General features: G+C 42.4%; 1 protein-coding gene across 3 annotated transcripts in view; it reads left to right on the top strand.

Moving 5' to 3' along the window:
- The window catches only part of LOC138250505 (serine/threonine-protein kinase Nek3-like), a 207,677-nt gene that overhangs the window by 76,866 nt on the left and 114,327 nt on the right, over positions 1–16,484 (top strand). For all 3 annotated transcript variants that reach the window (XM_069205449.1, XM_069205448.1, XM_069205450.1), the window contains exon 6: positions 9,632–9,699. In XM_069205449.1, coding sequence (XP_069061550.1) covers positions 9,632–9,699 — 68 coding nt within the window. The remainder of the gene's footprint in view (positions 1–9,631; positions 9,700–16,484) is intronic.

Raw genomic sequence — 16,484 nt, forward strand, 5'->3', positions numbered from 1 at the left:
TTATATTTGGAAGGAAAAAATGTAGAGAAAGACAAGGGGCAATAACACTTGTTTTTCTAATCTATGTTCCCCCAAGTCTCCCGATAAAAATGATACCTCACTTGTGTGGGTAGGCCTAGCGCCCGCGACAGGAAACACCCCAAAACGCAACGTGGACACATCCCATTTTTTTTTTACAGAAAACAGAGGTGTTTTTTGCAAGGTGACTACCTGTAGATTTTGGCCTCTAGCTCACCCGGCACCTAGGGAAACCTACCAAACCTGTGCATTTTTGAAAACTAGAGACCTAGGGGAATCCAATATGGGGTGGCTTCTGGGGCTCTGACCAGGTTCTGTTACCCAGAATCCTTTGCAAACCTCAAACTTTGGCTAAAAAAACACATTTTCCTCAAATTTTGGTGACAGAAAGTTCTGGAATCAGAGAGGAACCACAAATTTCCTTCCACCCAGCGTTCCCCCAAGTCTCCCGATAAAAAATGATACCTCACTTGTTTGGGTAGGCCTAGCGCCCGCGAAAGGAAATGCCCCAAAACGCAACGTGGACACATCACATTTTTTGAAAGAAAACAGAGGTGTTTTTTGCAAAGTGCCTACCTGTAGATTTTGGCCTCTAGCTCAGCCGGCACCGAAGGAAACCTACCAAACCTGTGCAGTTTTGAAAACTAGAGACCTAGGGGAATCCAAGATGGTGTGACTTGTGGGGCTCTGACCAGGTTCTGTTACCCAGAATCCTTTGCAAACCTCAGAATTTGGCGAAACAAACACGTTTTCCTCACATTTCGGTGACAGAAAGTTCTAGAATCTGAGAGGAGCCACAAATTTCCTTCCACCCAGCGTTTCCCCAAGTCTTCCGATAAAAATGATACCTCACTTGTGTGGGTAGGCCTAACGCCCGTGACAGGAAACACCCCAAAACGCAACGTGGACACATCCCATTTTTTTTTACAGAAAACAGAGGTGTTTTTTGCAAGGTGACTACCTGTAGATTTTGGCCTCTAGCTCAACCGGCACCTAGGGAAACCTACCAAACCTGTGCATTTTTTTTAAAACTAGAGACCCAGGGGAATCCAATATGGGGTGGCTTCTGGGGCTCTGACCAGGTTCTGTTACCCAGAATCCTTTGCAAACCTCAAACTTTGGCTAAAAAAACAAATTTTCCTCAAATTTTGGTGACAGAAAGTTCTGGAATCTGAGAGGAGCCACAAATTTCCTTCCACCCAGCGTTTCCCCAAGTCTCCCGATAAAAATGATACCTCACTTGTGTGGGTAGGCCTAGCGCCCGCGACAGGAAATGCCCCAAAACGCAACGAGGACACATCACATTTTTTTAAAGAAAACAGAGGTGTTTTTTGCAAAGTGCCTACCTGTAGATTTTGGCCTCTAGCTCAGCCGGCACCTAGGGAAACCTACCAAACCTGTGCATTTTTTAAAACTAGAGACCTAGGGAAATCCAAGATGGTGTGACTTGTGGGGCTCTGACCAGGTTCTGTTACCCAGAATCCTTTGCAAACCTCAAAATGTGGCTAAAAAAACACGTTTTCCTCACATTTCGGTGATAGAAAGTTCTGGAATCTGAGAGGTGCCACAAGTTTCCTTCCACCCAGCGTTCCCCCAAGTCTCCCGATAAAAATGATACCTCACTTGTGTGGGTAGGCCTAGCGCCAGTGACAGGAAATGCCCCAAAACACAACGTGGACACATCACATTTTTTTAAAGAAAACAGAGGTGTTTTTTGCAAAGTGCCTACCTGTAGATTTTGGTCTCTAGCTCAGCCGGCACCTAGGGAAACCTACCAAACCTGTGCATTTTTGAAAACTAGAGACCTAGGGGAATCCAAGATGGGGTGACTTGTGGGGCTCTGACCATGTTCTGTAAACCAGAATCCTTTGCAAACCTCAAAATTTTGCTAAAAAAACCCACATTTTCCTCACATTTCGGTGACAAAGTTCTGGAATCTGAGAGGAGCCACAAATTTCCTTCCACCCAGCGTTCCCCCAAGTCTCCCGATAAAAATGATACCTCACTTATGTGGGTAGGCCTAGCGCCCGCAACAGGAAATGGCCCAAAACACAACGTGGACACATCACATTTGTTCATAGAAAACAGTGCCTACCTGTGGATTTTGGCCTCTAGCTCAGCCAGCACCTAGGGAAACCTAGCAAACCAGCGCATTTTTGAAAACTATAAACCCACGGGAATCCAAGATGGGGTGACTTGTGGGGCTCTGACCAGGTTCTGTTAACCAGAATCCTTTGCAAACCTCAAAATTTGGCTAAAAAAACACATTTTCCTCATATTTTGGTGACAGAAAGTTCTGGAATCTGAGAGGAGCCACAAATAAATTTCCTTCCACCCAGCTTTCCCCCAAGTCTCCCGATAAAAATGATACCTCACTTGTGTGGGTAGGCCTAGCGCCGGCGACAGGAAATGGCCCAAAACACAACATGGACACATCACATTTTTTCATAGAAAACAGTGCCTACCTGTGGATTTTGAGCCTCTAGCTCAGCTGGCCCCAGGGGGGTCAGAAATGGCCTAAAATAAATTTGACCCTTGCCTAATGGGTTGCTCCCCATCCCTAAAAAAAAAAAAACAAACAAAAAAAAAAAAACACCCCAAAAAAATTTGCCCTGGCGCCTAGAGGTTTCTGCCCCCCTTGGGGGCAGATCGGCCTAATAACAATAGGCCGATCTGCCACCAGGGGGGGCAGAAATGGCCTAAAATAAATTTGTCCCTTGCCTACGGGTTCGCTCCCCCTGCGTGACATTGGCGCCAAAAAAAAAATCCCTGGTGCCTAGTGGTTTCTGCCCCCTTGGGGGCAGATTGACCTAAAATCGCCCAATCTGCCCCAAAGGGGGGCAGAAATGGTCTAAATGCAATTCCCCCCTCCCCCACCCCCCCCAACCACCCACTCCCCCCGGGAGCGACCCTTGCCTACGGGGTCGCTCCCCCTGCGTGACATTGGCGCCCCCCAAAAAATCCCCGGTACCTAGTGCTTTCTGCCCCCCATGGGGGCAGATTGGCATAGCAAAAATCGGCCGATGGCCTAAATTCAATTTTCCCCTCCAGGGGAGCGACCCTTGTCCAAGGGGTCGCTCCCCATCTGTAAAACAAAAAAAAACAAAAAATCCCTTGGGGGCAGATCAGCCTAATCAAAATAGGCCGATCTACCCCCCAGGGGGGCAGAAATGGCCTAAAATAATTTCCCCCCTCCAGGGGAGCGACCCTTGCCTAAGGGGTCGCTCCCCTTGCGTGAAATTCACGTAAAAAAGCATTTCTCTTTCGACTGGAAGCTGAGCTTCCAGCGCGATGGGGGAGGCTCTGTGACATTCAGCGCGTGCTCGCGCGCTGACGTCCCAGGCGGGGTGGGGGGTAGGTCGGGGGTGGAAGGAGAAGGGCTTCCCCTTCCATCCCTGACTTGGGAGCGCTCCCTCTGGGCTCTGTGACCAGGACGTAATGGTTACGTCCTGGGCACAGCAGCACTGTGCCTAAGGACCCAACCATTACGTCCTGGGCACAGAACCGATCAAATGTATATGAAGCAAATATATAATACTGATGAGGTGCAAATTATCCTTAGCAAATGGTGATGACAGGAGGCAATGTTTGCAATGTTTCCTTCCTGAAAAGGTATCCCTGTGAAAGGGGTATGATAGGGCTGTAATTGTTACCATGACTTTTAGTCTTGCTAGTGAGTAATTTATGCACATCAGGAGCAATGACGTATCAAGTGCGTCAAATTTGGAGACATTATGTGTAAGCTGGCTATTTTTAGCAAACAAAGACCTAATTTCTTTAGCCAAACTGAGGAACTGCTATTGATAACTGAACTCGCCAGATAAGACTTGATCAGGATTTCACACAAAAGTGAGCAAAATCCAAAATTCATAGCCTATGAGTGCCAGAGGATAGGCAAGTTATTTAAAAGATTCTGTAGCACTTGCTGGGATCAAGGCTCTCTCTCAAAAAGCATGCAGTAACAAGAAGTAACTCCTGACTTTTGTTTGGCCAGCAATCCAAAATCTTCACTGTGGCACAACCTCCATTGTCATAATGTGGCGCTCGGACCGCCGCATTGGGACTGCCACCGCAAGTCTGGCGGCCAAGTGACCGCCAGACACGTAATGACCACCAATGTCTGTCGAAAGAGACACTAAACAGTGTGCATCTTGCTTTGGAGCTCTGACTTTAAGCTGTGGCATAACCATTAATCTTTGACAATGTGGCTCTCCTCTGTGGAAGAGCACATACATATGGTAGCTATTACACCAGTGCCTGCTACCACTGTGCAGCTACAATAGTGAGTCTTTGTAGAGAAAACAGTCATGATCCCACTTAAGCCCTGTTTGTATATGGTCATATTTCAGATCAGAGTGTGGCATACATTAGTAAGTGGGTGTAAAGTATGCGTCCTATTTGTAGTTGCACTGCCTGGAATTTAGAATTATGTGCAATTTCCGTACAATTTCTCTGAGTCCAGAGCTGTTTATAAGATAATTGTGTTTTTTCACCTGTGCGAGCCAACTGCCCCAGACTTGTAATCTAGTTTCTGGCATGTACTTGAAACGAGATTTGCAGCCCAAGTGTAATCAGTGCCTCTGACACACCTCCAGTCCTTTGCTACATAAAGTGACTTGTTGGTGAATTGAGTGACCCCTGACTTAACCCAATCTCTTGAAGTCTTGTAGTCTGGTAGAAAAGAGGAGAGAAATTTCCTGGGCAGTGTTGGTCAGGCAGTCTTTGCTTTGACTGTTGGTTTATATGTATATCAACAAGTGCACCTCCTACAGGAATATAAATGCTCACACTATTACAACAGTTCACTACGCACTTTTGTTTCTTCCAGCCTTGCCTTATTTTCTTGGTGAATTCCACAATCTGCAAGTATGTAGGGTGTGTCACGGGTTCTTTTAGTCAGGTGGTAAGAGGTGTGCACAAAGTGCCATAGTAAAGGGTGGGTATTTCTCTCTAGAAATGACCAGGCCTTACTGAGATGGTGGTTTGTGCATGCTGAAACAATAGTTAGGCGATGTAGGCTTTTCGTTTTCTGTATTCTGGGGTGTGAAAAGTCCTTCTGAAAGAGGGAACAAACATACTCCCCACACGTGGCAGGTCTGCATCAGGAGTGTGTTCTGGCTTTGTGTCAAAAAACACAAGACTCCCAGAAACTAGGACTCCTCTTTGGGTAGGGTGAAACCACTATTTAATGTAGAATAACCCCAGAGGTTTCCCCCAGATAATTTTCTACATTCTTCTAAAATGCCACTTAGATATTTTTCAGCAGTTTTCTGTATCCACTTGCATTCCATCAATCATCATTTTATTATAGCATCTGTTTTAGTTTGGTTTAGTTTAACATAAGACCAGTTCTTTTCAAGTTTTAGGTCTGGCATTAGCGAAGACCTGTTGAGTTTCCTAAAAATCCGTGGCAGGTCTGCATCAGGAGTGTGTTCTGGCTTTGTGTAAAAAACACAGGACTCCCAGAAAATAGGCCTCCTCTCAGCCTTTGGGTAGGGTGGAACCACTATTTAATGTAGAATAACCCCAGAGGTCCCCCCAGCTATTTTTCTACATTCTTCTAAAGTGCCACTTCATTTTTTTGCCTACTTTCTTTTCTCCTTCTTTCCATTTTTCTTTCCTTGTTTGATTGAATTCTTTTTTCTTTCATTCTTCCCTTTTTTCTTTCCTTTCTTCATTTTTGCATTGCTTACTTTTTCATATTTTCTGTTTTTTTTTCTTTATTTTTTCCTTCTTACATTTGTTCTTTCCTTTTTTCTTTTTCCTTCATTCTTTCCTTCTTTCTTCCTTCCTCTTTTTCCTTCTTCCTTTCTTTCTTTCTTCCTTTCTTTCTTTTTTCTTTCCTTCTTTCCATCATTCATTGTTGCTTGCCTTCTTTAATTTGTTTTTACCTACTTTTCTTTATTTCTTTCATTCAAATTTTCTTTTTCTCGCTTTCATTCTTTGTTTGCCTTCTTTACTTCTTAACTTAAATTCTTCTTTCCTTCTTTTCTTTTGTTTTGTGCATCATTATTTCTTGCCTTGTTTACTTTTTTCTTCTTTCTTTCTATTTTGCCTTATTTCCTTCTTACTTTCTCTCTTTCTCTCTTTTTGCCTTCTTTGCTTCTTTCTTTCTTTTTCCCCTTCTTTCCAGCTTTCTTTTTAGCTTGAGCATAGCAGTGAGCAGGCACTGCTCTTTTTGACATGTTGTAATCTATTTTGTGGGCTTTAACCACACCCATCTCACTCTCAACACTTTCCTGGCCCTGCCTTTTAAAAATCCCTTGATTCTGCTGGTAAATGCTTTACATTTGCCCCCCCCCCTTGAGGTTGTTTTGTTACGCCTTGCAGACTGACCCTTTTACATGTATTGTTACAGAATCAGCCCTATACCTCAATATGAGTACACTACTTTTTTCCTTTGTCTGTCCTCTTTGCACTCCATGGCGGCCATGGCACTTTGAAGTTTCATATAGCGCAAACCTGATTGAAGGTATTCTCATTTAATTTGCTCTTCTCTCAGCCTTTTGCCAGACTTGGAAGCTTGTGTGTCATGCCATCCCCTTCACCCCTCCGACAACACTGCTTGTTTTTATTTGCTTGTTTTACTGCAACACTGTTCCAAGCTGCATCTGCAACACTGTAAGTTTAAGTTAAATCACCAATCCCTGCGGATTGTTATTACTGTGTTGTGCAATGTTTTTTTCCTGATGGATCCTGGCACAGTTCCCGTCCAGTCCAGTCAAGTAATTGTTAATAGAGCCCGGGGTTGTTTATATGAAGCAGCCAGCGGGAGGAGTCGGGGCTCGGCAGGATGGAATTTCACGACTAGGTTGTGAATACCAGACTGGGGGGGAAGGGTGAGGGGCAGCACATGCCGTGCAGCATCCAGAAGGCAGAAAACGCCAGGGTAGGCACCGCACAGCTGCATGTTTATTTCTATTCTTCCTGTGAGGTGTCTCCCCTGCCCACCTTGCGACTTCCCATGGCTTGCGGCGAGGACAGCAGATAGAGCCCATCTCAGTTAACAGCATATGCTTTGCTCTATTAGACCTTGTTTACCACCATTTGGGCACAGAACTCCCCTGGCCTCAGCACGTCTTAGCACCTCTTTTGTTTTTAAATCAAGGGTGCGCCCACCACGTTTGTAGGTAGGCAGCTGGCTTCCTCCTGAAGTTACTGTTTATGTCATATATAGCTTGGTGCTGTGACATTACTAGCCAATAGAAAAACAAAAACATACTATATGTGCCAAACCAAGGCGAGTGTCAAATCTACTGTAATCCAAGGAGCTGCTGTGGTGCTGTTGATGTGTTGAACAGACAGCAAGGGCTGATGGTTGGTGAAACAAAGGGAGAAGCCGAGACATCCTAGGAGAAGCCCATGGTTGTGCAGACTCAGCAGCTATTTTCAGAGCATGTATTAAGAGGCCTGATTGTTAGGTCAGCACAAGAATTAGGGATTAAGAGGTTAATAATTATTGTAAGCCTCCCACCCCCATTATTTTGCTTAAGCCACTGCTCTCTCTTTACTCTCTGCAGTAAATGGAAGTGCTTCAGTTATATGCAGGGCCACTGGAATTATGTGGCAGATAGGGCCAAATTCTGCAGCGGGGTTGACCAATTTTTATGTGGCAAGAATATTTCAGCTATGCGTTTACAACACCAATAGCTCTAACTCGAGCAAATGCGAGACCTATTGCATTGCAAATGCTTGCTCTTTTTTCTTTCCTTCTTTCTTTCTTTTTTGCCTTATTTTCTTGTTTCTTTCCTTGTATCATTTTTTTTGTCTTTTTTTGTTCCTTCTTTATTTCCCTATTTCTTTCTTTTTTGCCTTCTCTTTTGTTTTCTTGTTTCCCTCTTTCTTTTTGACTTCACTCGTTCCTTTTTTCTTTTTTCCATCATTACATTTTTCTTCCCTTTCATGTGTACCCTCTCTTTCTTTTTGCTTTTGCCTTATTACTTTTTCTTTAGGTCTTTCTTTTGTGCCTTCTTTTCTGCTTGCCTTCTTTCATTTTTATTTCTTTTTTACGACTTTTTGCCTCCTTCCTTCCTTTATTTTTGCATTCCTTCCTTCCTTTTTTTGCCTGCCTTTTTCTGTCTTTGTCTGCCTTCCTTCCTTTCTTCCCTTTTTTATTGCCTTCTTTCCCAATGGTGAGGCTAGCAGACAATGCCAGAGTGATGGCTTTCCTAGGTCAATGTTAGCCAAGAGTTTTTGATTTTACTAAAAATATGTATGACATAGTTACTTAAAGGGGTTTTCAGCCCGACTTAATTCATCAATCTGTGATTGTGTCATTCACATTTTTCTTTCATTGACTAACTGTACAAGGAGAACACACACAATGTAGTTTCCTTCAATGTTGGGTGCACCATGGTAATGTGTACTTATTTGAGTAAAGAAAAACACTTATGCCATTTTTTGTTTAGATTTAATGCGGGCCCAGCAGCTCCCTGAGCAATAACGGTTTGTAAAAACCATGACAAACAAAAAAATGAATTGCCAAAGGGCTGGCAGCTAACGCCAGACCTGCTGGCTTTGCCAATGCTTATTATTTTTCTGGAGCTGCCTTAAATACATCTATGTAATCTTATAATATTCTGAGTCTCCATGCACTCTAAGCACATCTTTTTTTTTCTTACATATTGGCTTTTGTTATAAATCCTAATTAATTTCCTTGGCGTAAGCTTTGTGCTTTACCTACAACCAAGAAAATTAGGAGCTTTGGAACCATAAGAGGACTTAGTGACTGCATAGATTGTTTGACAGTGCCTTGCAGACGGTTTACGGTAGATGTTGATATACAGTCTCTTCATGTTCACTAGAACTCAGGTATTGAAGAATAATGTGCATAACTATTAAATATGTTGTAGCCTTAAAAACATTAAATTACATTTCAGGGTTTTGTGTGAAGTATATGGCCCCAACACCCTGCAGACAGGGTCCATTATCTCCTATCGGTTACATCCTTCCATAACAGTAGTCCAACCTGCTCCATCTGCAAATGCAACAAGACTCTAGTCAAGCTGCATCAAATGTTTTCTTTTTTATCATAATTAATGTCCTCCTGAAAATTAATGAAGCTGAGTGAACCACACATTTCCATGTTCTAAAACTTTACAGTTTACGGGAAACAATTCCCCCAGAATTAAAGAATACTTTTGATCATTACAGTCTAATTCCAAGGTTTATAGAGGTAAGTGATACTTTAAAGAGAGCTACCCAGCGGTTTTATTTTTGTTTTAGGCTAACAACACATCATCATGTGTAAGATTATGTTTCTGATTCCAGTTTGTTTACAGGTGGATTTGTGTAACAATGTGTGGCTTCTCTAGTGCTGTTGAGCATGTATTTTAAAAGCCTTTTCATGATTTCCTTATGCATTTGGGAGCCCGCTTCCACAGTTATGCAATTACATTCAATAATATTTTAAGTGTAGTGACATTGCAGTCGTTTTGGTTCTTGAATCTTAATACAAAAGCCCATTAGTTGGGTTCAAGGTGTAGGGATGGGAGCAAAAATAATATCATAAGATAATAGACAAGTGATAATACCCCCAAAACGTTTACATGTAAATAAGTTTAACAATATCATTTGAAATACATTTATTATTTATGCTATTTTACTATTGCAGAATATATTTCTAACTCAGCATGGACAGATTAAATTGGGAGACTTTGGGTCTGCTCGTCTTCTCCTCAGGTATGTAAGTATAAGTTGTAGTTATGATTGAATGTGGTTGTTGCTGCTGCACTGCCCGGGGACAGGACTTCACTTCCCGGCTTTCCCAGGCCCGGCCGCATCTTGAAATTGACGTGCCCCGCGGGACGGGTGTTGTTGCTGCTGCACTGCCCAGGGACAGGACTTCACTTCCCAGCTTTCTCATGCCCGGCCGCATCTTGAAATTGATGCGCCCCTCGAGGGACGCGCCCGGCACGAGCCCGGGCGAAGACCGGACCAAGACGGTCCCGTCTTCGCCCGTCATCGCCGATCGAGGCCGGGCAGGGCTTAATAATTTGGCAGAAGGATCAAGCTACAAGTAAGAGTTGTGACTTATTTTATTATTGGGTTGTTATACCTTACCCACTGGTACTATGGGGAAAAGGAAGGCTGCTGACTTGCCTGTGCCCTCGAATGATATAAAAAAACAGAAAAAACGTCCTAGGAAATTAGTTAATATGGTTACAGGGTGTGGCCCAAAATCACTTGATGAGATTGATTTATTATTTGAGGAAGTGGAGGCCATTTTGAAAGGTGATATGGACACCAATGGAGCCTTTTCTATAACGAAGGCTTCGACACAAGCTAGGAAAATACCAGAGATTTTCAATAGGAAGAAGAGGGGACAAACCTCAGACCCTGCCATTCAGGCTGATGGAGGAGAAGAAGATTTGCCCAACATAAGTGATATCACCCTGCTTCCATCTCAGGGAACTGTGTGTAGTGCTTCTAACTCATCGTCTGGACCGGGGGGGGTAATCCCTGTAGAGGATGTAATAACCATACCCGTCCCATTGAGCCCTGAGGTAAGGGTGGCTCCCAATATACTATGCATTAATCGGTTCGGCCCCCTGGCTGAGGAGGATGACTTATCCATGGATCATGCACAATCCTTGTCTGAGCCAGTTGCAGAAGATGTCACTTCATCTAATACCCCTATTATTATCACTGGTTTGGAGCAACCTGTTAGCGAAGCCAAAGTGGCTCTTATTTTACAGAGGGTTGATGAAGTCAGGAACCTGGTTTTGCTATTAGCAAAATTAATGAAGGAAAAAATGGCACATCAATGTGGATGCAAATGTCAACAGGGTGAGGTGGCGGGAAAGGGGGATACCAAGTTTGTTAAGCTAAATCCCTCTACTAATACCCCCTGTAGGTGGCTAGTAAACTTTCCTCAAAGTGAGGGATCACCCTTGCCTGATACAGAGGTTAATCAATCAAATCCTGTAAATAATTTTACGAACAAGCGGTTGGTACCTAATAGCACATCTACGAGTAGGGATTCCATGGAGAATTGTGTTTGTAATACTGCTCGCCCTGCTGCCCCCCTGTAGGCAAGTAACAAGGGGGTGTGAAGTTATTGCTAAAACAGCAGGTAAGGGGGTTGAAACCTCTACCGCTGCGAATAGGTTACTAGAATTCCCCCCTATCCGCGATTCTTCTTCCTGTAATGATCCTAGTGGGCTAGCATCAACGATAAAAAATCTAGGGACTAAATGCGAAGATAATACTATTTTTATAATTGATGTTCCCAAGTTGCCACCAGGTTCAGTTGAGGATCATGAATCTCGGATTAACAAGGTCATCCATTGGTTACGCTCCTGACGGAACTGCCTTTCAGTCATTCGCTCGGATATTTCCGGAGCAAAGAGATGTAGCCCCCGGGGCTTAATTCCGATATAATTTCGATTCAGTTCTTCGACAAGATATTGGTGGATCAACTTATTGCTTTTGACTTACGTACTCGTCAGTGCAGGGGGTTGGAAAAGGGAGGTATTACTTTTGCGCTGAAACTCGATGATTCATGCCAGGCTGCTATTTATGGACATACGGTCCACCAACATGAGAGGGATTCACTGGTGCCAGCTGGAAATCCGTGGTCTAAACCAGTATGACTAACCACAGCTCAAGAAGTATTCTATAGGGGCAATTCTGAGGAGTCACATATGAATGGACCCATCGGGACTGTTAAGAAGGAGATGATCATAGAGGATGCCAGTCCCCAGATATATTGAACTGAGCCAGATAACTATGATTTATCAATAATGACTTGGAACCTAGCTGGTCTTGTGAGGAAATTGGATGATCCAGACTGGATTGCATATATAAATACTCAAGGTATCTGTTTTTCAGGAAACTTGGGCAGAGGACAGAATTTACATAGACGGCTTCCTTTCTTTTAACATTCCTGCTCAATCATCAGAGAAGGGGACAGGCCGCACAAAAGGGGGGCTTTTAATCCTTTTAAATAAGAAATTGCAATGTGATTACAAGATTTTAGATATTGATTGTGTTGATTTGATGGGTTTGCAAATTTCGTTCCAACAGAGTTTAATTATAATCCTTATTAATGTTTATGCTCGATCTGTCCCACGAGGATCTGAGTCTCAGATCATAACATTATTATCAGACTTTTTAGATACTTTACAACCCTCGTCTATTTTGATTATAGCAGGGGATTTGAATTGCACCTTTGAACCATCTGCATTGTTTAGTAGTTTAACAGTTGAGGAGGGTGAATTATGGGGGATTCCACAGCTAACTAGTCATCGCCATTGTTCATATAGACGACTGGCTTCTCTATGTCTAAAGTATGGCCTTAGGACCTGTAATGGTCGTATGCCCTCTGATATAAATACTGTGTATACATTCAAACGAGGCAGATCGACAAGTGTCATTGACTATTTTTTAGTGGATGTGAGACTATGGCCCCTGTTGAGGGATATGAGGGTGGACTCTAGATGCGAGAGCGACCATTATCCCTTGCTCCTCTCCCTTTCAGGGGATGTTTTTAGGAGAACCCTTAATACACAATACACAGTGGTCCCATCTCCAAATTTGAATAATACTTCTATGAAGGTTGGGTAGCCAAAGGTGATGTCGAACCCTTACTTGTTATGTGGGATCTATCAAATGTTTATAGGCAATTTGGCAGTCTATGAAGAACAGGATCCTAACACTATCCCTTTTCTCAGTATACATGATACCATGATTTTAAAAATGCAAAGCATTTTCTATAAAAAGGTTGAGGCAAGATCGCAAGGTGGGGACCCGGTAAGTAATGGATGGTTTGACGAAGCATGTTCTAGGGCAAAGTCTGGGTTAAAAAAAGCCATTATGACTGGGATTCTGGGGGAGATACAACAAGCTAGATGTGTCTATAAGGAGACTATTTCATGAGTGAAAAAAAAAAAAGGGGAAGATTCCATCTGGCAGGAATTGGTGGATACTTCAAAATCCAATAACAATATGCTGTTCTGGGAACTGTTGTCTAAACGACAAAGAGGGGGCAGGAATACCATAAGGAATCATATTCAACCAGAAAGTTGGGTGGATCACTTTTCTTGCCTTTATGCTATAACTGATACTCCTCTGGTACCCGGTATTTATGATGTGGGACAGGACCTTTCATCTCCGTCGGACGTGAACCCTGCCACCGACCCCATAGGAGAGGGTCCTTATGACCCTGAGGACTATATTCATTTCTCTATGGAAGAAACCCTTGAAGCAATTAATTCTCTCAAACCTGGCAAAGCTCCAGGACCGGATAAGATTCCAGGTGATCTTTATAGATCTGAACCAGTTATATAGACCTGGATTATAAATTAACTTTAGAATAAAATTGCTGAAGGGGGCTGAAATTGTTCCTATTTATAAAAAGGGTAACGTAAACCTCCCAACTAACTATAGACCGATTAGTCTTATAGATAATTTACAAAAAATCTTCGCGAAACAACTTTTAGGAAGATTAACGCGTTGGGTTACTGACCATCAGATCCTTTCTCCCCTCCAGGCGGGGTTTCGACCCACAACTGGTACGTTGGATCAGGTTTTTAGGCTGGCTGTCTTATATTTGAAATATGTAGTTCTCGCTAAGCAACCCTTGTATGTTGTTTTTGTTGATTTGTGATCTGCTTTTGACTTGGTCCCAAGAGAGAAGCTATGGAAAGTGCTACATAGAATAAGGACCCCAGTCAGTATAATTCAAATATTAAAGCGATTGCACGAAGACACATATGCACAAGTGAGATGGGGCAACCAAGGCGAACTGACTGATAAAATCCCCATTCACATGGGAGATCGCCAGGTCTGTGTGATGGCCCCTCTCTTGTTCTCCCTTTTTAATCAATGAGGTGGTGCAGGACATGATTGCATGCCAGAATGATGCCCCCACCTTAAATGCTCAGAAAATTCCTATCCTCCTTTTTGCTGATGATTCACTCCTTATTTTAAAGACCCCAATGGGCCTACAAATTCTTGTCGATAGATTTAACTTATTCTGTCGGAACTATGGTCTGGAGTTTAATTTTAATTAAACCAAATTGATGGTATTTCACCCTAGATTACGGAAGAAATGTACTATTACACTGGATGGAGATCCCTTGAATAAGGTTAGTTCTATTGATTACTTGGGCGTGAGGCTTTCAAATAAACTACACTGGGAAGAGCAGATCAGCAAAAGTGTGGGACTCCTACAGCAAAGAGCAGCATCTATACTGCACTTTTACAGGAGCACGACCACTAAAGCTGTATCTCCAGAAATCAAGATCTATGTGGCTAAGGCGCAGGGAGCTGCTGTCTATGGTGCGGAGGTATGGGGACCCTACAATAGCAATAGACTAACTGGGTGAGAATAACTTTGCGAGGGCTCTGCTTTCGTGCCCTCCTAGTACCCCCACTGACCCCAATGTTTTTTGACCTGGGTCTAAAACGAATAGCTGATCTAATTACCCTAAGACCTCTATTATATTGGGTAAGGCTCTGGACCGTTCCCGAATTGGGTGTATATAAGACCTCACTTCTTGAACTGTTAAGGTCCCCAAATTCGGCTACTATTCCATGGGTTAAGCATGTATCCAGCTGGTTTTGCACTTTGGGCTTAGGAGATTTTTGGGAGAATCCCCATAAACTAAAGAAGTCCCACCCAAAAGTACTGAAATGTGTATATTGGTCTCACGTAAGAAATTATTATATTTGTCGTAAATCCCATGGACGATTAACTAACATTTTTATTGATCTAAAGTGGTATCTACAGTTTGAACCCTACTTAGATATAATACCTGATTTATTAGGCAAGGGTCTATATGCTAGATTTCGCTTTGGGTCCCTGCCTTTGAAGTCTTTGACGAATAGTTGGGGACCAACTGCCACTTCCGATATATGTCCTGTGTGCGGTGATGCCTCTGAAACAGTTGAACATTTTATGTTTTTTTTGTCCTTCTTATTCATCCCCTAGGTCCAAATGGATCTGCAAAATCTGTCGGGAAATGAAGATGAGTAAATGTGCTCTAGCCTTGAGGATTTTAAAAAGCCATAGGTCTAATGTGCTAATCTATGCAGTTAGTACGCTTTTAGTAGCAGCATGGTATATACGTAACTTTTATGTAATCAATGAATCTTAAAGAAGATTGGATAGGATTTTTTAACCTGGGTAATTGGGTTTTAAACCAATTGTTATTTATCAGTTTTAAACCAGGATTGTACTAGTTTTATATTTCTTTTATGATATTTATATTGTTTGTGCTGCTTTGATGGCCTGTTGACCGAATAAAGCTTGTGTTGATGATGATGATTGAATGTGCAACATAGTCTTCAAGAGGAACTGCTTAAGTGACAAAAACATCAGGTGAAGGTTAATAGACTACAGTGTGAGGAGAGGGCAGCAGCAGTTTTGTGCCACAGAACCCCAGCTAGTTTCGATGTATTCAGTGCCCTGGTCTCAACATTTTAGAGGGGTTTAGAAGAGTTCTTAATTTTGTTTACAAATTTATGTAGGGTGGACCCTTCCTCGAGGCAGGAGAACATGGACATAACTAAAAAGAATCACCATTTAAAAGAATTACATGTTATAAATATACAAATCTTGATTAGGATCTAGTGGAACATATCTCAATCTGAACTCTTAGATCAGGGCAAATAGATTAACACTTTTTTTAAAATTAATTATCACCTATATATAAAATAATATAGCAGTATCTAGAATTTTTTTTTTTTTAAACAAAACTGTACATGACTTATACATTATTAAATTGTTCTTAGGAACCTTGAGAAATGTTACTTCTTTACGTATTGTGACAGATTTCTTTGAAATGGAAGCATGGAGAGACTCGCTGCAGAGTGTTTGGGAAACCTTTCCACACCTAGGTGTATTAAGAGAGAGAAGTAATTTTATTTTGTGTTTCACCCAAGGAAGACCATGGAATGCTACTAATTTGCTGCAAGTTATGTGGGAACAACAAGGCCACCTATTCATATGAATATAGAAATTGCTGAATTTTCAGAGATATAAACATAATGCACCCAGCTTCAATGCAATGTATGCATAGAGTGGCAGCCAATGAACAGACTTACAAACTGGAGAAATATAGTAAAACATCCCTGCTCTGCTGAATAACATCAGTATGTCCAACAGAGTTTATACCCCAAGCAATGTGAAAGTAGAGCTATTTAAGATAACTGCTACTGTGCTCACAGAGGCACGCTCTGGGATGATGCTCAGTCATGTGACTGGACAGACCCGGGAAGAGAGATACAAAATCTTAAGTAAACAACATATGTGTGACATTCTGTTTGTGCACAGACATGGTCTTATAGCAGAAACTAGCAAACATGTCTGGAACAGGCAACGGTGGAACCCCATCATGGTGAAAAGCTGTAAAAAATTAATAGAACGTTTTGGGAAGTGCTCCGGGTATTAGGTTTCAAGTAAAGCAGAGTAACTCTCACACTTCTGAGAACGTGGCAATGAATTCCAGACAGCATGAATT

Source organism: Pleurodeles waltl, chromosome 8 (genome assembly GCF_031143425.1).
Source record: "Pleurodeles waltl isolate 20211129_DDA chromosome 8, aPleWal1.hap1.20221129, whole genome shotgun sequence".
Lineage (NCBI taxonomy): Eukaryota > Metazoa > Chordata > Amphibia > Caudata > Salamandridae > Pleurodeles > Pleurodeles waltl.